Source organism: Orcinus orca, chromosome 11, assembly GCF_937001465.1.
Source record: "Orcinus orca chromosome 11, mOrcOrc1.1, whole genome shotgun sequence".
Lineage (NCBI taxonomy): Eukaryota > Metazoa > Chordata > Mammalia > Artiodactyla > Delphinidae > Orcinus > Orcinus orca.
Genome location: NC_064569.1, coordinates 38916380 through 38939875, shown reverse-complemented (window position 1 = coordinate 38939875; position 23496 = coordinate 38916380). Strand labels below are relative to the sequence as shown.

General features: G+C 38.8%; 1 protein-coding gene across 1 annotated transcript in view; it reads left to right on the top strand.

The window, feature by feature from the left end:
* Positions 1 to 9724: 9724 nt before the first annotated feature.
* The window catches only part of LOC101275094 (olfactory receptor 10AD1), a 31139-nt gene continuing 17367 nt past the window's right edge, over positions 9725 to 23496 (top strand). The window contains 1 exon segment of the mRNA XM_033436559.2: positions 9725 to 9967. Coding sequence (XP_033292450.2) covers positions 9725 to 9967 — 243 coding nt within the window.

Genomic DNA, 23496 nt, shown 5'->3' with positions numbered 1-23496 from the left:
AGGACTAGGCTGGGCAGAGAAAAGGAAACAAGGCATTTAGTCAGAATGAATGGCGTGGGCAGAGCCAGGAGACGGCCTTTCCCCAGCGCTTAGAGATTTCTGAATAATTAACGAAAATACCCTTTCCCTTCCTGCGTTTCCTCCGCCTTTTGATGTTCTTTCCCACTACAGGCTCTCCATCTAGCGTGCTTGTAGTGGCCTTGAGCACGCAGGCTTTCTCTTTACCTCATTCTCCTGCCCATCAGCAAGTTTTGACAAGCAGTGTTATTAAAATTAACTCCCGTATTACTGCTAGTTTATGCCTTTGAGAATGTATAAACAAGATACGTGTAAATATATCTTCAGGAGAATTTCGGTTTTTTTGTCATGCTGGGAACTAATTCTCAAACTATACATATTAGAATCACTTGAAGAGCCTGTTAAAAAAACATTGCTGGGTCCTACTCCAGAAGTTTCTGGTTTAGTATATTTAGGGTTAGGCCCAAGAATTTGCATTTTGTTTGTTTTTATATAATTAACATATAGCATTATATGAGTTTCAGGTGTACAACATAGTGATTCTATATTTGTATATATTGTCTAGTTACCATCTATATATATAGTTACAAAATTGTTTTTCTTGAGAACTTTTAAGATCTACTCTTAGCAACTTTCAAATATGCAATGCAGTATAATTAACTCTAGTCACCATGCTGTACATTACAACCCCATGACTTAGCTATTTTATAACTGGAAATTTGCACATTTTGACTCCCTTCACTTATTTCACCCACCCGCACCCCCCACTTCTGGCAACCACCAGTCTGTTCTCTGTATCTATGAGCTTGTGCTTTTTTTTTTAGATTCCACAGATAAGTGAGCTCATATGGTGTTTATCTTTCTCTGTCTGAGCATAATACCTTCCACATCCATGCTTGTTGTCGCAAATGGCAAGATTTCATTTCATTACTCAGCCATAAAAGGCTGAGTAATATGCCATTTTGTGTGTGTGTGTGTGTGTGTGTGTGTGTACACATGTACATACCTCATCTTTATCCATTCACCTGTTGATGGGCACTTAGGTTGCTTCCATATCTTGCCTATTGTAAATAAAGCTGTGATGAAATTAGAGGTGCATATATCTTTTCTAATTAGTGTTTTTGTTTTCTTCAGATTAATTTCTAGGAGTGGTATTGCTGGAACATATGGTAGTTCTAGTTTTAATTTTTGAGGAACCTCCATACTGTTTTCCATAGTGGCTGCACCAATTTACAATACCAACAGCAGTGCACGAGGGTTCCCTTTTCTCCATGTCCTTGCCAATACTCATTATTTCTTGTGTTTTTGGTAATAGCCACTCTGACAGGTGTGAGGTGATAGCTCATTGTGGTTTTGACTTGTATTTCCCTGATGATTAGTGATGTTGGGCATTTTTTCTATACCTGTTAGCCATCTTTATGTCTTAATAATTTGCATTTTTAATAAATTCCCAGCTGATGCTGTTCTGGGAACCACATTTTGAGAACTACTTGTCTAGCATATCTAATTGGTAAAATTTATTGAATTTCAGGCATTCTACTAAATGAGTGGTTTATTTTACATGAAATTCTTATAAAAACTGTAACAGAGGGCTTCCCTGGTGGCGCAGTGGTTGAGGGTCCGCCTGCCGTTGCAGGGGACACAGGTTCGTGCCCCGGTCTGGGAAGATCCCACATTACGCGGAGCGGCTGGGCCCGTGAGCCATGGCCGCTGAGCCTGCGCGTCCGGAGCCTGTGCTCCGCAACGGGAGAGGCCACGGCAGTGAGAGGCCCGCGTACCGCAAAAAAACAAAACAAACAAAAAAACTGTAACAGATAGGGGTTAATATTTCTCTAACAGCAGAAGAAACCTGACTGAACATAATGACTGATATTATTCATTCTCAGAGAAGGCTACTGGAGTTTACAAAAAACACACCTCTCCACCTTCAGGCCAGCCACCAGCTTCACATTCTTCTCTGATCTAAAGAATAAACAGTCACAGAACACTATTGCCCTATGGTTTAAAATACCTGTGCAGATAAAGACAGGCATATACACTACTGGGACAGAATAGAGAGCCCAGAAAGTAAACCCTCCCATACACAGTCAAATGATTTTTTTTTTTTTTTTTTTTGCGGTACATGGGCCTCTCACTGTTGTGGCCTCTCCCATTGCGGAGCACACGCTCCGGACGTGCAGGCTCCAGACGCACAGGCTCAGCGGCCATGGCTCACGGGCCCAGCCGCCCCGCGGCATAGTGGGATCCTCCCAGACCGGGGCACGAACCCGTGTCCCCTGCATCGGCAGGCGGACTCTCAGCCACTGCGCCACCAGGGAAGCCCCAGTCAAATGATTTTTGATAAGGGTGCCAAGATCATTGACTAGAGAAGGATAGTCTTTAAACAAATAGTGCCGGTAAAACTGTATATCTACATGCAAAAGAATGAAGGTGGACCTTTACCTAATACCATATACAAAAATTAATTCAAAATGGATCAAGGACCCAGATGTAAGACCTAAAATAATAAAACTCTTAGAAGAAAACATAGGACCAAAGCTTCACAACATTGGACTTGGTAATGATTTATTGGATATGACACCAAAGGCATGTAACAAAAGAAAAAATAGACAAATTGGACTTACAAAAATTTTTTAAATTTGTACATCAAAAACCACTATCCACAGAGTAAAGAGGCAACCTACAGAATGGGACAAAATATTTTCAAATCGTATATCTGATAAAGGATTAATATCCAGAATATACAGAGAACTACTAAAATTCAACAACAAAAAAGCAAACAGCCTGATTCAAAAATGGGCAAAGGACTTGAATAGACTTTTCTTCATAGAAGATATAGGAATGGCCAATAAGCACATGAAAAGATGGTCAACATCACTAAGAATTGGGGAAATGCAAATCAAAACTGCAATGAGGGCTTCCCTGGTGGCGCAGTGGTTGAGAGTCCGCCTGCCGATGCAGGGGACACGGGTTCGTGCCCCGGTCCGGGAGGATCCCACATGCCGCGGAGCGGCTGGACCCGTGAGCCATGGCCGCTGAGCCTGCGCGTCCGGAGCCTGTGCTCCACAACGGGAGAGGCCACAACAGTGAGAGGCCCGCGTACCGCAAAAAAAAAAAAAAAAAAAAAAAAAAAACTGCAATGAGATACAGCCTCACACCCATTAGGGTGGCTACTGCTGAAAACAAACAAACAAACAGAAAACAAGTGATGTGGAAAAATTGGAGCCCTTGTGCTCTGTTAGTGGGAATATAAAATGGTATAGCTGCTATGGAAAACAGTATTGTTCTTCAAAAAATTAAAAATAGAATTACCATATGATCCAGCAATTCCACTTTTGTGTATATATCCAAAAGAATTGAAAGCAGGGTCTCAAAGAGATAGTTGTATACCCGTGTTCATAGCAGCATTATTCATAATAGCTAAAACATGGAAGCAATCCAAATGTTCATTGATAATAAATGGATAAGCAAAATGTGATATATATATCTAATGAATATTTTTCACCCATAAACAGGAAGGCAATTCTGACATATGCTGCAACATGGATGAACCTTGAGGACATTATGCTAAATGGAATAAGCCAGTAACAAAAAGACAAATACCATATGATTCCACTTATTTGAGGTACTTATTAGAGTTGTCAAAATCATAGACAGAAAGTAGAATGGTGGTTGCCAGGGCTGAGTGGGAGGGGAGAATGGGGAGTTATTGTTTATAGGTATAGAGTTTCAGTTTTACAAGATGAAAAAGTTATGGGGTTGGATGGCGGTGATGGCTGCACAGTAATGTGAATGAATGTATATATAATACCACTCAACTGTACACTTAAAAATGGTTAAGATGGTAAACTTTATGTTATGTATATTTTAACACAGTAAAAAACATTTGTTTACATACCTTTGCTGAACTGTGTTCCCTAGGAGAGTAGCTTTGGGCAAATTATTTCACCTCTCCAAGCCTAGGTATCCTCAAAATGGGCAGGTTGACTACAGCAGTGAGACCATCAGGAACCCTAACTTGTTACTATTTTTCCTCCTTGGGTCTCATGCTTTGAAAGATTCTGTCTTGTAAGGTACATACCATATTTATTAAAAAAAACTGTTTTCTATTTCTTATTAATTAAAGAAATTTTTGTTTCTGATTAGCATAGGATAAACATGATTGCCACCCTGAGTTGCTATGTCAGTCAAAACCAAAAAACAAGGTTTTATTTAGCATGCACAGACTTAGGTAGCTATGTGATTTCTATGAGAACATTTGAAATATTGAAAATTGTTTATGAATTCCTACAGGTTTGGAGACCACACGCTTGACATCCCAGAAATGTTTGATTTTCAAGGTTATTCTTCCTAATACTATGATTCTGAAGGTCTGGCTTCCTATAGGCTTAGTGCTGACATAAGGTTATGGAAACTTGTACTACATCAATTATAATTGGCTTGACCAAGGCTTGAGTCTGTAGGATAATTCCATAGATATCTCTGTTTCTTTACTTTGGCCCAGAGATGAAATAGGAATGAGAAGTGAAAATGGAGTTCAGAAAAATGAAATTCAGTTTATATCAACACATTGCTTGGGATCTGGAGCCCAGTTCAAAGAGTCAGAGCACAAAGTTCAGCCACAAAGCCTGGCTTGCACTGTTGTCATGCTTAAGAGCATAGACTTTGGAGTTGGGCCGACTTGGGTTTGAATCATAGCTCTGTCACTTATTTGCTGTGTGACCTTGGGGAAGTGACTTAACCCCTCTCAATTTCATCTACAAAATGTAGATATTTTGGGGAATAAATAAGGCTAATATTTCTAGAGCGCTCAGTGCTTTATAGACAGTGTTGTTATCATTTAAGAAAGCAAATACAGTAGTCTTTTACCTTAGCTCTTAATATCCTCCTTCTCATTTCAACATGTGGAAATCATAAGTTCTCCTCTACTTTGAGACCAGTTTCAAAATATACCTCTTCATGAAGTTGTTCTGATTTCCCTCAATATAATATAACCTTTGCTTCTGCTTAAAATTCAAGCATTTTGTGCCTCATTAGTGTGCTCCCTTTGTCCCTCAGTAGATTATAAGCTCCTTGGCACAAATAATTCCTAGAACCTAACACATTACCTTGCATATAATATAGGGTCAATACATGTCTAGTGGAATTTATCACCAGTTACTTTTGTATTTATGCTGTCTACGCTCTTCAGCCAAAAGCTACAGGAACACTTGCAGTTAAATTAGTTGAATCTATTACTCATTGTAGCAAGGTAGAACACACACCATGGGAAGCTGTGCGGTGTCTCAGTAAGAGGATGTTAGCAAAAACTTATTCTGGGATTTTGACTGATAATTTTGGGGAGAGTCTAAGGAAGCGGACATTCTAGATTTGGTGGTGTCAAAAAGCAGGGACAACACTATGATTGGATATATCAATAAATTTTATCTATAGGGAGAGGAAACTAGAGCAAAGGTAAAGCTATAATGGTAAAGAAGAAGCAATCATTCATTTAGGTGACAGGGAAATATTTGGTATTTTGTGGGGTTGTTGAATAATCTTATCTGGAGTGGATGTTCTTGTGAGACTGTTTATGTCCAGGGACAACATAGCTTAGCTGTATCAAATCAGTTCCTGGATATTAAGGGTAGTTTTTTTTTTCTTTCTCACCACATTTCACTTATAAAAACCTCATTTGATGTTTCTAATTCAAAAATTATAAAAGGTAGTTTTGCTTTGCTCTTGTTATTGAACTCTAAAATTTAGGCTATCACAAATAAGTGTTGGAGGGCTCTCTAATTGGTCTTGGACCTAAGAAAAATTTTTCCTTTTGGGAACTTCTCCCCTCAAAAGTTTTGCATTTTGAGCAGTATAAGAACTCCTTGATATACATGTAGATAGAAATATTTTATTACCCTTGATTAATTAACCATGATCATAACATAAAGGTTTTAAAGTGACCTTGGAGTCAGGCCATCTAGGTTTATTTCTCAACTCTGACACTTGCTGGCTTTGTGATTTTTAGAAAGTTGTTTAATTTCTCTGTTCGTCAGGTTGCCTTATCTATAAAATAGGTTTAATAATACCTATGAGACATTGTTGGAAGGATTATATAAGATAACTCATGAACTCTACTAGAAAATAAGCCCAGTGAAAGCAAGAATCTTGTCCAAGTTGTTAACCACCCTATTCTCACTAGCACAGTGCCTACTAGCACATACCAGGTGCTCAATAAATATTGGTTAAATGATTGAATGTAAAGCACTTATCATGGCCTTACAACATATTAAGCATTCAAAACTGTTGGTTATTATATTTATTGTTATCACTATTATTATTCTCATAAGGATATGAGAATATCCTTTTACCCAAATGAAATTGCCCATTCATCTCATTCTCTAGAGCTATACCAGCAATGTAGGTATAATACTGTTTGGATCCAGTCATATTACAGCAGCTGTACTTTGCTTATATCTTTTAATTGGGTCTAAACTTTTATTATGCTCATAAGCTTTCTACCATCAAGTTTAACCTGCCATCACAGTGTTATATAGTGAACTCCTTCAGCAAACCCACTGAAGCCCTTATTCTTACCCCTCTCTATAAAACCATTTCAAAGTCTATGTGGCAGTTTCACTTGGAGCCTGACCCTTACCACACCATAACCCTGAAATATGTGTGAGCCCTGCTCTTACGCCTCTTTACCAGTTGGACTTCCTTAGACTTGCTTCTTGGTTACATTTTCTATTCTCTTCTTATTTATGGTGGAATTACTTCCATAAGCTCAGATGATATCTGCAACCGTGGGATACACTTTTGTCAAAATTTTAAAAGGCCTGGAGTTTGATCATATTCTTCTCCAAGTTCTGTGTTAATTATTAAATAATGGCTCATGGTGAGAGGAAATGATATATCTGGTTTTGAGCATTTTGCATTTGAGTTAATAAAAGGAGATATTCCAGAAGGAAGTAAAAATATGAAAATTAAGCTTCAGTGAAAGTTAAGCATATAGAAACAGTTTTAAATATTTTATCATGAATAGATTTATATCCTATTAGTATATTACAAATTTTTCCCTAACCTCATTCCTGAAATCTCACCCAGTCCTTGACCCTATTTGGCAAAGCTCAGAATTGGAATAAAGCCAAGGATTTGGGTAAGGCTCAGTGATAAAAATAATAGGGCCTGATGCTTGGTAATTAAAAATAACAAAAGCTTTATAAAGCAGTATTAACATGTCACCAGGGTCACTAAATCAGTTTGGAACATGGCAGCACCTGTGCATAAGAGCATCCAGATTTTAAAATGGGTCATGGAGTCTGGGTACTTTTGGAAAATCTTGTTTTTCCTTGTGAACTCTTCGTTGCATAGGGACTAATTTTTGACAATCGTTTAGCCAGTCCAGCTAGTCTGGATTAGTACTTGCTGACGTGTTGTAGGCTGCTACATTTTTTAAATGTTCCTATTCATTTCTAAAAGAAATGCATACTAATTAATCACAGTTTGGAAATACTGAAAATTAGAAAGAAGGGAAAAAATTTCCCATAGCCCCGCCATCTAAATATACTATTCGTATTTAGGAGTATTTCCTAAATCTTTTTTTTTTCCTTTGGAAATTTTTTAAAAAATAGAATCATACTGATGTATAACTATGAGTGCTGCTTTCCTTATTAAATGTTATGTCATAATTGTGTTCCTATGTTGCTACTTAGAGCCATAAATATTGACTTTCAAGTGTTTTTTTTTTAAATTAAATAACAGAAAGTTAAATAAGATCAAACTTAAACTACTGTGAATTATTCCTTTTTGCCAGTTATTTAGGTTTTCCAGTTTTTACTATTATAAACATGCTACAATAAATATCCTTTTATATTCCTCTTTGTGTACATGTGCATATAATTCTCTAGGAGAGATTTCAAGAAATGGAATTCCTGGTTGAAAGGTACTTGCGTATAATATTTTGGTAGATATTGTCAAATTGCCATCCAAAAAGCCTGGACCAATTTAAATTAACACCAACAGTGTTTTACTGTTTTAATTTGCATTTTCCTATTGGTGCAGTTGAGCATCTTTTCATGTGTTTAATTATTCATTTTTATTTTTTCTTTTGTGAATTACTGTTCTTATACTTCCCTAATGTTTTATTGTGTTGTCTATTGTTTTGTTATTGACTTCTACGAGAAACAAAAATGACAGGTGTCAGATAGAAAGAGCTAGCCTGCAACTAGTACTTAGGCCCAGGCGTTCCCTACTTAATATAAACAACTACAGAGAATAACCAATGTCAGACAAGGTTATTCTGTGATTCCAATGGAGCAGGACAACAATGCAACCATTCTGAAATTATCTGAGCACAGATAAAAACAAGAACACTGTACAAATCACAAAAAAATGACCAAACATCTCCTTCTCCCAGGGAACAGGAGGGCCTGCTGCTGCTTTACCAATTACAGCTTCAGCTCCATTCAGTTTCTCTCACATCCTAGATAAAAATTAAGATATCCAATCATAGAATTGCCCCGATTTCTGAAAGACTCTCCGCAAATGTAACACAAGCCCAAATCACAAAACAATCCCCTCTTAACCCCATCTTACAGAAATGTCCCCCTTGTTGCCCATGGTGTGCAGTCTTCCTTGCTGCAGTAAGTATTAGACTCAACTCTGCTTGCCTACTGTTGTGTTTCCTGGTACTTTTGGCTGGTGGGCACAAACATCTGGATGTTGATTGCTCTCGTGCATGACACAGATATTTTTTTCCTTGTCTGTCTCTTGTCTCTTAACCTTGTTTATGGTATCTTCTGTTATTCATAAGTTTCTAATTTTATGTTGTCAGTTTTTTAAATTAATTTTTATTGGAGCATAGTTGCTTTACAATGTTGGGTTAGTGTCTACCGTACAGCAAAATGAATCAGCTATACATATATCCCCTTTTTTTTTGGATTTCCTTCCCATTTTGGTCACCACATTGCATTAAGTAGAGTTCCTTGTGCTATACAGTATGTTCTATGTTGTCAGTTTTATCAGTCTTCTCCTTGATGACTTCTTAGTTTTGTGACTTGTTTCCCTGCCTTAGATCATAGAAAGAGTATTAGTATCCTATATTTTCTTTTAATACTTCTACTTTATTTTTTTTAATGTTTAGCTCTTTAATCATCTGGACTTCAATTTCTTTTTTGGGCTTTAATTTTGTGTATAGATAATGAGGATTGAAGTTCTTTACAAATATAGGTCACTTCAGAACTTAATTCACATCCATCACTTTCTCTGGACGGCTTTCCTTGACTCTCTCCCCCTCCATTTTAATGGTCTGGGTTAGGAGTCTTTGCCTTTTGTTCCCATACCACACGTCACAACAATCATCGCTTCTGTCGTAGAATAGTTTGCAGGAGAGCAAGGGCAGCACTTTATTTATTGTTTTACCTCCGTGTCTAATGTGTTGCCAACATAGGAGTTTAATAAATATTTATCGATTGACTGTCATCTTTACTTCGTCTCCTGGAGAACAAGGGCCAGGTCTTATTTGATGGGCCTCTACCAGTGTTTGTTGATCTGAGAATGAAAGAAAAGAGAAATTTTTGTCCCTGGGCTATTTATGTTGCCTTGGTAACGGGGCGGGCCTTTCAGGCCTGCAACTGCACTTGTGCATTACAATTGGATAAAAAATTGACTGCTTATCTCATTCTTGTTAACAATTTTCTCCCCACCTACTACACTTAAAACTAAAATTATGCAAGCTGCAGGAATAATTTCAATGAAGATTCGCCAAAGCCCCTTTTGTGGGGCTTTGGCTCCTCCTTCTTGTCTTAAGGCTGAGGGGACACACGCAGCGGACTCCCGTCCTCAAAGGACGACGGGCATCGAAAAGAGGGACGATGTGGGGTCCCGGGACTACCAAAAGAGGTGGAGAAAGACTGCGCGCCTGGAGTGGGTGAAAGCCAAAAGCTCCGGTCTTGTTGCTCACCCCTTTCCGGTACTCTGAAGGCTGGGTGGGTCTAACTTGTCAATACTCCAATCGCGGGGTTGGGGGAGATAGGGGGCGGAGGAGAATCTGGTGCTAATGGTCAGAGCATGCGTGCCCCCTCAAAAAGCTGTTCTGTGGCCACAAGCGGAGCGGTGGTTTCTGGGAAATGTAGTCTCAGAGCCTCCTGTATCCTGAGGCTGATGTGGAGCCTGAGAGGCCGCTAAGCCTCAAGATGCTGTCGTGGTCATTTGCCTCTGAAGGAAAAAGGCTGTTGTGCTCCTTATTAATGAGACAGAGAAGAATAAGAAATAGGTAGAAAGATAGCTATAGACAATCTGGAGTAGAATTTGGCAGCCTCCTAAGTTTCACCCTCCTGAACAGGCCCTACTCTCCTTCAGTCTCTTGCCTTGGAACCGCGGAGTGTTCCAGAATCTGACTAGGACTTTTGTTCACCCAAGCATTAGGTGTGGAAGTGAGGATGTGTTTAGTTTTTGTTTCTCCCCGAGAGTGCCAATTGGAAAGCCCCAAATATGTGAAGATGCTCAGCACAGTGCTTGGCACAAAAAAGCTAGTAGATATTGGTGTTTGTTTGTACCCTAACATGGTAAAGGGCTCTGGGAATAAAAGTATTACCCATTATGGGTTAGGAACTTGGAAGGGAGCAATATATGGTGTGGGTCAGAGGCTCCATGGATCTGCCCTTGTCCATTGCTTGACTACTTACAGTAGGTCTTGGCCAGCTCTCTCATTTCACAGCAGAGAAAACAGAGATAAAAGGCCCCGCCCAGGGTTTCACCACTGTATAGCAAAAACATTGAAACTAGTACCCAGGGCTCTCCCTCTAATGACTTAGCTCTAAGTGAGCCAATGAAGTATGGAAATCAGCTTCTCACACCTCCGGGGGTGCATAAAGGCCAGGCAGGCAGTGTCAGGGAAAGGTAATGTTAGAATCTGGGTTTTCTGCCTAGACAAATGGAAGCCTCCTGCTCTTAGGGAATATGTTGTGTAGCTTGGCTCTACAAAGAGAGCTTACCCTTCCTTTGAGCTTCAGGACAGGAGGATTAACTGTTTGAATCCCCAGTGACAAGGAACTTGGGACACATGAAATTAGTAAAGTGGACATATTCAGTTGTATCACACAGTCCGGCCTAAACTAGATTATCCTTTCCATTTCATGTCTCTTCCTCCTCTTAATGATTCTTATCAATTCTAAACTAACCTCTGAAATGATGGGTTTAGAGGGTTTCATTCTTTCTTTCCTAGATAACTTTAGAAATTGAATTTCTAATTGAGTGATGACCCCCAACATGGAAAATGGAAAGAACAGAGGCCTTGGTCTTAGAAAAGCCTAGATTCAAATAGCAGCTCTATCATTAAATCTGACATAATCAAGTTACTTCTCTGAGTTTTCTCATCTACTAAATGGGGATACGAATACTTCATAAGGCTGTGGTAGATAGTCTTGAAAAAAAAACCTCACAAATGAGATTTTTATCAGAGTAAAGCACTAACACATGGTAGAAAGCACACTGGTTTCAAGGGTTTTGAACTTGGCTTCTCTCTGGTCCCCAAATGTCTGTGAATTATAGTTGAAGAACTAGAAAAGCAGGATACACAAATAAACGCTTTTAGAGGAAATCCTGGAAGAAGATCTTTCTCCCTGAGGGAACAGTGTATGACAGAAATTTGGAATGCTATCACATAGACTGAGTTAGTGTTTAATTTCCATATAGCTCCTGTATTCACAGGGCTGCACTTCTGAAGCCTGTATCTCTTTTCACCTGGGAATAAAGGAGGCCTAAGGAGGCCAAAGACCTGTATGCGGAAAACTATAAGATACTGATGAAAGAAATCAAAGGTGACACAAACAGATGGAGAGATATACCATGTTCTTGGATTGGAAGAATAAATATTGTGAAAATGAATATACTACCCAAAGCAATCTACAGATTCAATGCAATTCCTATCAAATTACCAATGGCAGTTTTCACACAACTAGAACAGAAAATTTTACAATTTGTATGGAAACACAAAAGACCCCAGATAGCCAAAGCAATCTTGAGAAAGAAAAACAGAGCTGGAGGAATCAGTCTCCTTAACCTCAGACTATATTACAAAGCGACAGTAATCAAGACAGTATGGTACTGGCACAAAAACAGAAATATAGACCAATGGAACAGGATAGAAAGCCCAGAGATAAACACACGCACCTATGGTCAACTAATCTGTGACAAAGGAGGCAAGGATATACAATGGAGAAAAGACAGTATCTTCAATAAGTGGTGCTGGGAAAACTGGACTGCTACATGTAAACGAATGAAATTAGAACACTACCTAACACCATACACAAAAATAAACTCAAAATGGATTAAAGACCTAAATGTAATACCAGACACTATAAAACTCTTAGAGGAAAACATAGGCAGAACACTCTTTGACATAAATCACAGCAGATCCTTTTTGACCCACCTCCTAGAGTAATGAAAACAAAACCAAAAATAAACTAATGAGACCTAATGAAACTTAAAAGCTTTTGCACAGCAAAGGAAACCATAAACAAGACGAAAAGACAACCCTCAGAATGGGAGAAAATATTTGCAAATGAAGCAACGGACAAAGGATTAATCTACAAAATATACAAATAGCCCATACAGCTCAATATTAAAAAAGCAAACAACCCAATCAAAAAATGGGTAGAAGACCAAAATGGACATTTCTCCAAAGAAGACATACAGATGGCCAAGAGGCACATGAAAAGCTGCTCAACATCACTACTTATTAGAGAAATACAAATCAAAACTACAATGAGGTATCACCTCACACTGGTTAGAATGGCCATCATTTAAAAAATCTACAAACAATAAATGCTGGAGAGGGTGTGGAGAAAAGGGAACCCTCTTGCACTGTTGGTGGGAATGTAAATTGATACAGCCACTATGGAGAATAGTATGGAAATTCCTTCAAAAACTAAAAATAGAACTACCATATGACCCAGCAATGGGCATATACCCAGAGAAAACCATAATTCAAAAAGACACATGCACCCCAATGTTCATAGCAGCACTATTTACAATATCCAGGACATGGAAGCAACCTAAATGTCCATCAACAGAGGAATGGATAAAGAAGATGAGGTACATATATACAATGGAATATTACTCAGTCATAAAAAGGAAAGAAATAGTGCCATTTGCAGAGACGTGGATAGACATAGAGACTGTCATACAGAGTGACATAAGACAGAAAGAGAAAAACAAATATAATATCGCTTGTATGTGGAATTTAGAAAATGGTACAGATGAACTTATTTGCAAAGCAGAAATAGAGACATACAAGTAGAGAACAAATGTATGGACACCACGGTGGGAGGGGGGTGGGATGAATTGGGAGATTGGGATTGACATATATACACTGTTGATACTATGTATAAAATAGATAACTAATGAGAACCCACTGTATAGCTCAGGGAGCTCTTTTCAGTGCTCTGTGCTGACCTAAATGGGAAGGAAATCCAAAAAGGAGAGGATACATTTATATGTATAGCCGATTCACTGTGCTGTACAGTAGAAACTAACACAACATTGTAAAGAAACTATACTCCAAAAAAATTAATTTAAAAAAATAATAATTAAAAAAAAAAGAAGCTGGCTTCCCCCTGGCCTGAAGTTGTTCTCTGAGCTAGGTAATGCCTTTAGGGCCAGGCATTGGAGCCAGAAGGGTACCTGCAGTGAAACTCAGGAACATTCCCCCCATGGAATCAGAAGTTCAGCCTAAGTGGGATCTCTTTTGGCCCCAATATTTTCTGCCATAGCTTCTTTGGATTAGTTCTGACTCAATTCTGGCAGCTATGCCTTGAGTTCAGGTCAGAACCACACCAAGGAACAATTCTGCCCAAGAATATCTAGTCCTGGGTTCAGTAGCAGCATCCAAAATGTGGTGAAGAATTTGTGACCATGACATAAGAGAAAACTTGCAGAAAGAGTCCTGGAAGCTCACACAGTAGATGAAATGGGGTACTCGTATTAAGGGGGGGTGTGGGGCTAGAAGGGCAGAGTTGGAGAAAAGGAATGGAGCTCATTGCCTCTTTGTTTTCTGTAAGGACACATACAAATACAGTATGAAGAATACTTGTAAATGTTTTTGAGAATTTTCTCCCAGAAAGGAAAACAATGAACAGAGAGGAAGGAGTTTATGTTTGGGCCAGTACCCTTCCTTCATGTTACGAAGATTTATATTTCTTTTGGGCCCCTAATCTTTTGAGAGAAGAGGTTAGTGATTCTTTCCTGAGGCCCATTAGCCCCCAGTATTGACTTGTTTCTTTGCTTGAAGTTATTAAATATTGAAGCACAGCAGAGGTCATGATAGGTATGAATGAAACTAGAGGGCAACAAAGTAGAGTAGTGACTGGAAGGTCCTGCTAACTCTCATTACCCTGTATCTCAGTAGATCCCAGCTCAAGCTTTAAGCCAGAAGTTTTTGGAAATTTCTTTATTCTCCTTAACAACCCCTGAAAACAGGACTTTATTTTCTGTTTTCCCTTCTCTTATTCTATGCAAAAGTCAGGCCACTTTTTTCAAGAAGCCTCAATCCTGAATGCTACAGCAAACAAGGAATGGTGTTCAGGTCACAATCCAGAAATAGGATCAGAGAGTTCTTTTGGTGGAGTTAGCATCACTGAGTTCCCCAGTAGCGAAAACTGTACCATAACCTGAAGAAGAAGAGGAGTCACAACATCTGTATCCCAGATTAGAGGAAGAGGGAAGGCCTAGGTAAGTGAGTGGAAGTTTCAGAAGTTTAAGCCCGATATGGACTCACGGGACAGAGAACTGTTTATGACCTCTATCCTTTGTCCCCACCCAAAACTTTTTAATCTCACTTTCTGAGAAGCATATTCAGATTGGGACCAACCAAACTAACTTTCTAGAATCAATTTTATGGAGAGTGGATCTAGATTTCAAATTAATGATAAAAAAAACTACATTTCAGTTTTCATTTTCTTAGGGTCGCTAGTAGTAGTACCTTTGGGGAGATAGACCCTCTTGTAATGAAAAAAATCAAAATATTGCTTTTTTCTAATTACTTTCTTTTATGGATCATCCACCTTCCTAGTTTCCCTCTCTTCCTACTGACAGTAATACTAGACTGGAATATGGCATCCCTAGTTTTCTTACAGTCAGGTCCTCAGTTTTTCTCTGTTCTTAATTGAGAAGATGACAGACTAAGTTAATGATTCCAAAATCATAGTGCTGGGAAATGGGGACTGCAAGGAAATTTCGGTGATGAAATTTGACAAAAAGCTTCAGTAGTGAAGCTAAAGGAGATGATTTTCTGATAGTTTAGAGTGTGTGTTCGCTTATATGTGCATGTATTTCTGGAATATGATTTCAGAAAGGTGCTAAAAGAGGAAGGATGGTCCTATGTGTACCCATCCTGTGATACTAAGCTTCCAGGTTATGGGTATACAAACCTTTTCTGTAGAGGGCCAGATAGCAAATATTCTTTACTTTTCTGGCCACAGTCACTGTCACAACTACTCAGCTCTACTAGTAGCAAAAAAAAAAAAAAAAAAAAAGCCATGGACAAAAAATAAACAAGTGAGTGTGAACGCCGTAATATGAATTTCGTATAATTTTATGTGTCATAAAATATTCTTCTTTTGATTTTTTTCAGCTGCTTAAAATTGTAGAAGCCATTCTTACCTCATAGGTCATACTAAAACAGGTGGCAGACTGATTTTCCCTAAGGGGTGTAGTTTGCCCACCCATATTCTATGTCCATGAGATTTCTTTGTGCATTTTGGGACATAAAGAGGGGAGTGTAAGCTGTGGGCATTTACAAGGGGAGAGCAAGCTGGATATTCAGAGTGAATATCCAATTTATATATAGGCCAAAATCAGGTATTATGGCCTCTCTTGGAACCCAGGAATTTTAAATATTACTTTTGATGTTGATTAACATAATACACGCACTAAGTATAAAGAGTTATCAAATAGCACTGAAAGACTTAGTGTAAATATAGTGACTACCCCGCTCCTCTTTGCTTCCCCAAGTCTTCCTCCTCAGAAGCAACAACTTCTGACTCCTTTTCTAGCTGTGTCTTCTGGCTTTTATACATCTCCATTTACTTATCTCCAAATTTCTAATCTTGTTCATTCATTTATTTTTGACATTGTCCTTTGACATCCTATTTTGGTAGATAGGAATGGTAGAGAGAGGATTTAGCTCTGGTGTGCTTCCATCCTCTCTGGCTTTTCCTTCCCCATCCTCCCAGTGGAGTTATAGTATAGTTTTTTATTAATCAGTATTCAGTATTTATATGATTATTGTCTGTCCAGATATGTCTATCATATTATTGTAAGGTACTAGGATTACATTCTTATGTCTTCTCCTAAAGTACATGGGGAGGGGGAAGGGTAAGCTGGGACGAAGTGAGAGAGTAGCACTGACATATATACACTACCAAATGTAAAATAGATAGCTAGTGGGAAGCAGCCACATAGCGCTGGGAGATCAGGTAGGTGCTTTGTGACCACCTAGAGGCGTGGGATAGGGAGGGTGGGAGGGAGATGCAAGAGGGAGGGGATATATGTATACATATAGCTGATTCACTTTGTTAAGCAGAGACTAACACAACATTGTAAAGAAATTATACTCCAGTAAAGATGTTAAAAAAATAATTAATGTTTTTTTCGCAGTTTTTACATAATTTTTCTTTTACCGATTGCTATTTCTTCTCATATCTTCCAACAATCTCTCACTATAATTTTCCACAAGAGCAATTTTATCAGCTAATATATCAGTTCCAGAGTGTGTGTGTGTGTGTGAGTCTATGGGGGATTGAGAGAGAGACAGACACACAGACAGATACTTAAGACTCTTCCAAGAGATTCATTCTGCCCTGATTGCTTTTTGGTCCTGCTCTGAAACTATGATCCTGGGACTTCCTTTTACTGCCATCCTAGGAATTCCCTTTGGCTTTCTTCTGATTTGGATTCCCTGTTTCCTGGATCTCATGCCTTTGTGTTTTGGGGGGGAATACACTTACTAGTAGCTTTGTGAAGATTAAAAAATGGAATAATGACAGGGAATGGGGATGACAGCCCTTAATATGTATTTTTTTGAGTGGCACTGCTCTAATCTGGTACATAATTCTCATTTTAGGATATCTCTTCATCCTTGGGGATTTCTTTCACCTCTCACTTCTGCTGGATCTCCTGTCTTCTGCATCCCATATCTTCCTCTTAGTTTACTCCCTTTTTTTGAAGTAAACTGTCCTCTAGTATCTACTGAGAAAAAAGTGCAAAGAAGATAAATGTAAGAACTTGCATGTCAAAAATGTGTTTATTATACCCTCTCATTTGATTGGTAGTTTCACAGGATACAGTATTTTAGTTTGGAAATACTATTTTTCTTTGGTATTTATCCATTGTTTTCTAGATTCTGGAGTAACTTTTGAGAAGTACAAAACCATTTTCGGTTTATGATTCTTTTTAACTTATTATTTCTATCCTATTTTTCCATATTTCTATCTATCTGGAAGCTTATAGAATTTTCTTTGTGCCAGTGTACTATAATTTTACAGTGGTGTACTTCAATGTTTTTTTATTTTCTTTATCACAATGATAAAGAACCCTTCAATCTGAAAATTCATGCAGTGTAAGAAACTGTTAGGTTCTAAGAAAAAAAAATTATCATGGTGATGGTTTTCTCCCACGTGGTAGCCTCTTTGGCTCTTTGCCTTACTTCCTGGGAGATATCTTTAACTTTGTTTTCCAATTCTATTGAAATTTTCATTTCTGTTATCATATTTAATGCTAAGAGCTCTTTCTTTGTTTTCTAAATATTCCTTTTTATACTTGCTTCATGGATGCATTTCATCTCTCTGGGTGTTGACTTTTGGTTTTCTTCTCTCTGTATATTGTCTGTTTCTTCTAGCTGCTCTTTTTTTTCTATTAGTTTGATTTGGTCTTTATCTTTCATATTGAAAGCTTTCCCCATTTGCCTAGTAATACTTTGTTGCCTGTTCATATTTACAGTGGAAGACGAAAATATGGATGAAATTCCAAGTTCTTTGGTGGGACTTGTCAACTTTGAGGGTTTTTTTATTGTTTAATTTGGTTGGGTCTTTGGTTAAGAAGCCCTGATGTCAATACATTTAGGCCTTTCCTCTTAGGTTGCTCTGATTCCTCAGAGAAGACTCTTCCAGTCTTCTGCCTGGAGGCTTAAGACGTGGGTGTCAGCATCTGGAAGTTAAGGTGGGAAAGAGATCTGGGCCTCTTAGCATTTAGGAAGCATATGTTTCTTTAATCCCTCCTATTTTAAGCATAATATTAATGCTTTCAAGTAGACCTAGTGTGTCTGAGACCAAATCACTGCTTCTTCTCTGCAAAGAATAAACTCCCAATTTTCTGCTAGGGTGAGTGAGAGATGATCTCACAACAGTGTGCAATGGGGAAAGGGATGAAAGGATTGAAAAGTTTTTAAGGTAGCTTTCAACCAGTTCTTCCTATTTTAGCCTTTACCTCATACCTTTCACTCCCAATTCCAGAGGATTTTGCAGTAGACATCAGTTTATTCTCAGTTCCATAACACTGCCTAGCTACTGGCCTGGAATTTATCTTTCTTATCTCTGCAAAATCAGATACCACACATCTATCTACCTTCAGTTTCCAAAATATATTGTTGATGTTTTATCTTTTGTTTACTCTGTAGGTTTGTATCTTTTGAAAAAAAAAACAAAACCCTCTTTCCTATAGTTTATGCAAGGTTTAGGAGGGAGCAAAATTAAATGTTTGTGTTCAGATTACAGTCTTCTGGCTCCCATAAACTTTGACCTCTCTGGTTGGCCCTCAGTTAATTCACTAACAATATGTAGAATGCCAGTTCAACAAAAGCAAATGGCCAGTTTGCCAAATTGTCAATTCACCAAATCATCATTTCAACAAATTTACCTCTTTATTTTAACTATATACTACTATTTAAAGCTTTTAAAAAATTATTTGTTGCCTAACAGCGTTTTAAATAATGTTTTGTTTTCTTTACCCCATCTCTTGCTACTATAGCTAGATTTTGAGGGACAGATAGAGGAAGAGATTAAAGATCATAAAAATAATAGAGTAATAAGAATGTATTCTGGAATATGAAGACTTCTCGTGATTTTATTTAAGAATATATTTTTCATGAGTATATTTTAATAATTACTTAAGTAGATTCTATTTATTAGGATAAAAGTATTGAAAAATTCTTATTAATAGAATATTAATGTTCTATTATTATATAATAATTAATGCCAATAAAGTTCTTCTTTGGGCAGAAATCCTTATTTTTTAATGTATTTTTAAATTCTTGTTTAAGAATTCTTTCTCAGCAGATTATTTCATCATTGATGCTAGATATAATAAGCTATCTTGAAAGCAAAAAGAAAAGTTCAATCAGAAACTTATTCATTTGACTTCCTCTATGATGAAGTTTTTATGAATCCTACTATAGAGAATTTTGTTCCCTATACATGTAAAACGAAATTCAGACTCCTTCCCTGACCTACACTCCCTGCATGAACTGTCCTCTGGACACCTGTGCCACTCCTCTCCACTTTGCTCACCCTGCTCTAGTCACAGTAGTCTTTCTTATTTCCCTCTTAACACTCGGCACTTTCTGTTCTTTCTGCCTGTAACCCTCTGTTCCAAAATCTTCATACTTGCTCCTTCATATCATTCTTTTCTCAGGTCATTCCTTGAACACCCAATATAAAGTAGTATAGCATTTATTATTATCTGAATAATATCCTGTTTGTTTACTTATTGATTTGATAGTTAACTTCCCCTTCCCCTAGAATCTACAATCCATAAGAGCAAGGGACTTGTCTGTCTTCTTCACTGCTACATCTCCTGCATCTAAAAGAGTGTCTGGAGCATAGTAGATGCTCGATAAATATGAGGCTGAATCTCAAATGTTTAAAGTTCTAGAATACAGTGGTCTAGAAGCCCCCTGATACATGGATAAAGGAGGAACCCATATGACACACACATATAACAGTGTGTGAAGACTTAAGTGTATCTTTCTTCCAGAAAGAATGGAGGAGCAAAATTCCTCAATCAGAAGAGGGACTCAAGCAGGAGACCTGCTTAGATATTGTTTCACTGGATAATGATTTGTGCTGGCTTTTTTTCATTAAGCAAGAGCTAACTTTAATTTTATATAAAGCAGAGTGAATGGCCCATAAGTAGAAAAGGAATTACAAGAATTTAATGGAAATAATTGAGCAGTGATTTATCATTAAGAGGAAGTCTATGCCAATCGGAAGTCTCTGCCCCTTCTGCTCACTTCTGTCTTTCCTTAAAAAAACTTCTTACCTTCTATTTGGCTTTCACCTCTTTTGCTTGTTGCCTACCCTTTTCCTTTTAACTAGACCCCTTTCCATCACTTACACAATAGCTTCTTGGGTTATAAAGAGAGATTTGTTTTCTCTGTTAAACAGTGCAGGAGTCAGGAAATACTACCACATTCCTCAAGTATTAAATCTCAAATTTACTTACCTTTGTGCATTTAAAAAATTTCTATAGACTTTTGCCTTTCTACTATTTGAAGAAAACATCCAGCTAAGGAAAGAAAAAGTGAGGAATTTTTTAATGGGATACTACCAAGGTTATGGGCAGACTTCATGTGGGGGAATGAATGGTAAATCTTGCAGGATAGTACTAGACTGGCACTTTATCTAATATTGTTCTTCCTTCTGAAATTTCATTGGGCCTATTCATGACTGACCTTATCCTAGACTTAGAAATAAGAAGTGACAGAATGGGAATCGTTAATTAGTTGAGTCAGTGTCTAAAAATTCCTAGTATAGGACTTTCTGGTAAATTATGAGTTAGCAGGTATTGCTTAGACTCAAGCCTTAAATGAAGGCTTTCTCTTTTCTCTGATCCCCAGCTCTAAATTTTGGGACCTATACTCCCAGGTGTGCTTGCAAAGAGAAAATAATAGTGTGGCTCCCCAAGAGGAGCCCTAAGTCCACTTATGCATTTAGCTCTATGTGGAAGAGAAATGTTAATAAGGGTAGCTGGCCTGCCCCCTAGGGACTAAGGTCAGCGGAGGCAAGAAGGCAAGAAGGTGCTTGGGGACTTTAGAGCTTATATAATTTCCATGGTTTCTAAAGCTTCATGCATAAACGTGAAAACAGGCTGTTTTTTCACTGATGATGCATACTTGCAATAACAACAACCATTTAATGGACCAGTGGAATATATTGTGGAAGGAAAAGGTGATCAAGATCCCTGCAAACTAAATTATGAAGTAGGGCTGGAGAGTTGGTATATCTCTGAGGTAGGACAGTGAAGGTGTATTGCTTGCCTTGTCAACTGAAAGCGAACTGCTTCTTGTGGTCTTAACTAACAGGTATCAAGAAAAAAGCATTTGGTTAAGCACTGAAACCACATCTGGTACAGAAGCTGCAATTGGAGTCACCACCTGATAAGCTTATGATAATCCACTCTCATTCTCCAAGATCCATCTGCCTTCTGCACAGGCCACATAGGAGAGTTGAATGGGGATGTAGTGGGACTCACCACTCCTGCATCCCTCAAGTCCTTGATGGTGGTACTAATCTTTGCAATCCCTCCAGCAGTATGGTAGTGCTTTTGGTTTATGATTTTCCTAGGTAGAGGCAGTTCTAGTGGCTTCGACTTTGCCTTTCCCACCATAATAGCCCTCACTCTGCAAGTCAGAGAACTAACGTGGGAATTCTGCCAAGCGTGTATTCTTATTTTTTAGTAATCTTTTATTTATTTATTTGTTTGTTTTTGTATTTATTTTTGGCTGTGTTGGGTCTTAGTTTCTGTGCGAGGGCTTTTTCTAGTTGCTGCAAGCGGGGGCCACTCTTCATCGCGGTGCGCGGGCCTCTTCACTATCGCGGCCTCTCGTGTTGTGGAGCACAGGCTCCAAATGCGCAGGCTCAGTAGTTGTGGCTCACGGGCCTAGTTGCTCCGCGGCATGTGGGATCTTCCCAGACCAGGGCTCGAAACCGTGTCCCCTGCATTAGCAGGCAGATTCTCAACCACTGCGCCACCAGGGAAGCCCTAAACGTGTATTCTTGAAATGGAGAAATAACCACACAATAGGTTTGGTGACCCACTGCGCCCTCTCTGAGATGGATCTGACCTAAAACTTCATTGATCACCTAACTTCTATAAGCCTGTATTCTGCCTGGTGGACCACAGTGACATTTTGGGTTTCCTGGAATTTGTGTCAGTTCAGAGTCGGTGTCCAGTAGTCCCTGAAAGGTTTGATTATTTCATTTTCTTCAGTGCACAGTAACTCTGATAAAAGGCCATAAGTCCCTTTGGGGAAGGCTGGGAGAAAGATTAACAGTATAAATTTCATATATCTCAAGAGGTTTATTATGAGGAACTGGCTTGTATGATTATAAAGGCTGAGAAATCCCACCGTCTGCCATCTGCAAGCTGGAGACCCAGCAAAGCTGGTGGTATAGTTCTAGTGCAAGTCCAAGGGCCTGAGAACTGGGGCACCAATGATGTAAGTCCCAGTATAAGGGCAGGAGAAGACCAATGCCAAAACTCAAGCAGTCAGAGAGCACAAATTCTCCTTTCCTCTGCCTTTTTATTCTTTTCAGGCTCTCAACAGATTGAATGATGCCCACCCACACTGGAAAACACAATCTGCTTTACTCAGCATACTTATTCCAATGCTAATCTCTTCTGGAAACACCCTCACTGACACACCTAGAAATAACATTTAACCAAATATCTGGGCATCCTGTGGCCTAGTCAAATTGACACATAAAATTAACCATCATACTTCCATTGCCCCCTATTACCCTACTAGCTCAGGTTACCGCAGCAAGCCTCTTACAATCAGACATTTCAAGGCAAAATGTAGGCACACATCTTTAGGAACATATAAATATGACAAGATCCCTGCAAAATTTGGTGGCAGCTCATCAGTTCCACCATTCTGTGAGCATCCAATCAGGGATTTACACACCTGCTTCCCTTTTCTAAATACAGCCCCCCAAACTAACTGGAGGTTTTCTTGGGACCTCCCTCCTCACTTGTCTGGGGTGGTGGTGGAGGAAGCTGCCCTGTCCTCTATGAGAAAGAAGAAGCTGCTTAGGGTGAGAGTAGCTGGAGGAGGAACTAGAGCAAGCAACCCCAGGCCTGGGCATATATACCCTGAGAAAACCATAATTCAAAAAGAGTCATGTACCAAAATGTTCATTGCAGCTCTATTTACAATAGCCAGGACATGGAAGCAACCTAAGTGTCCATCAACAGATGAATGGATAAAGAAGATGTGGCACATATATACAATGGAATTACTCAGCCATAAAAAGAAACGAAATTGAGTTCTTTGTAGTGAGGTGGATGGACCGAGAGTCTGTCATAAAGAGTGAAGTCAGGGCTTCCCTTGTGGCGCAGTGGTTGAGAGTCTGCCTGCCGATGCAGGAGACACGGGTTCGTGCCCCTGTCCGAGAATATCTCACATGCCGCGGAGCGGCTGGGCCGGTGAGCCATGGCTGAGCC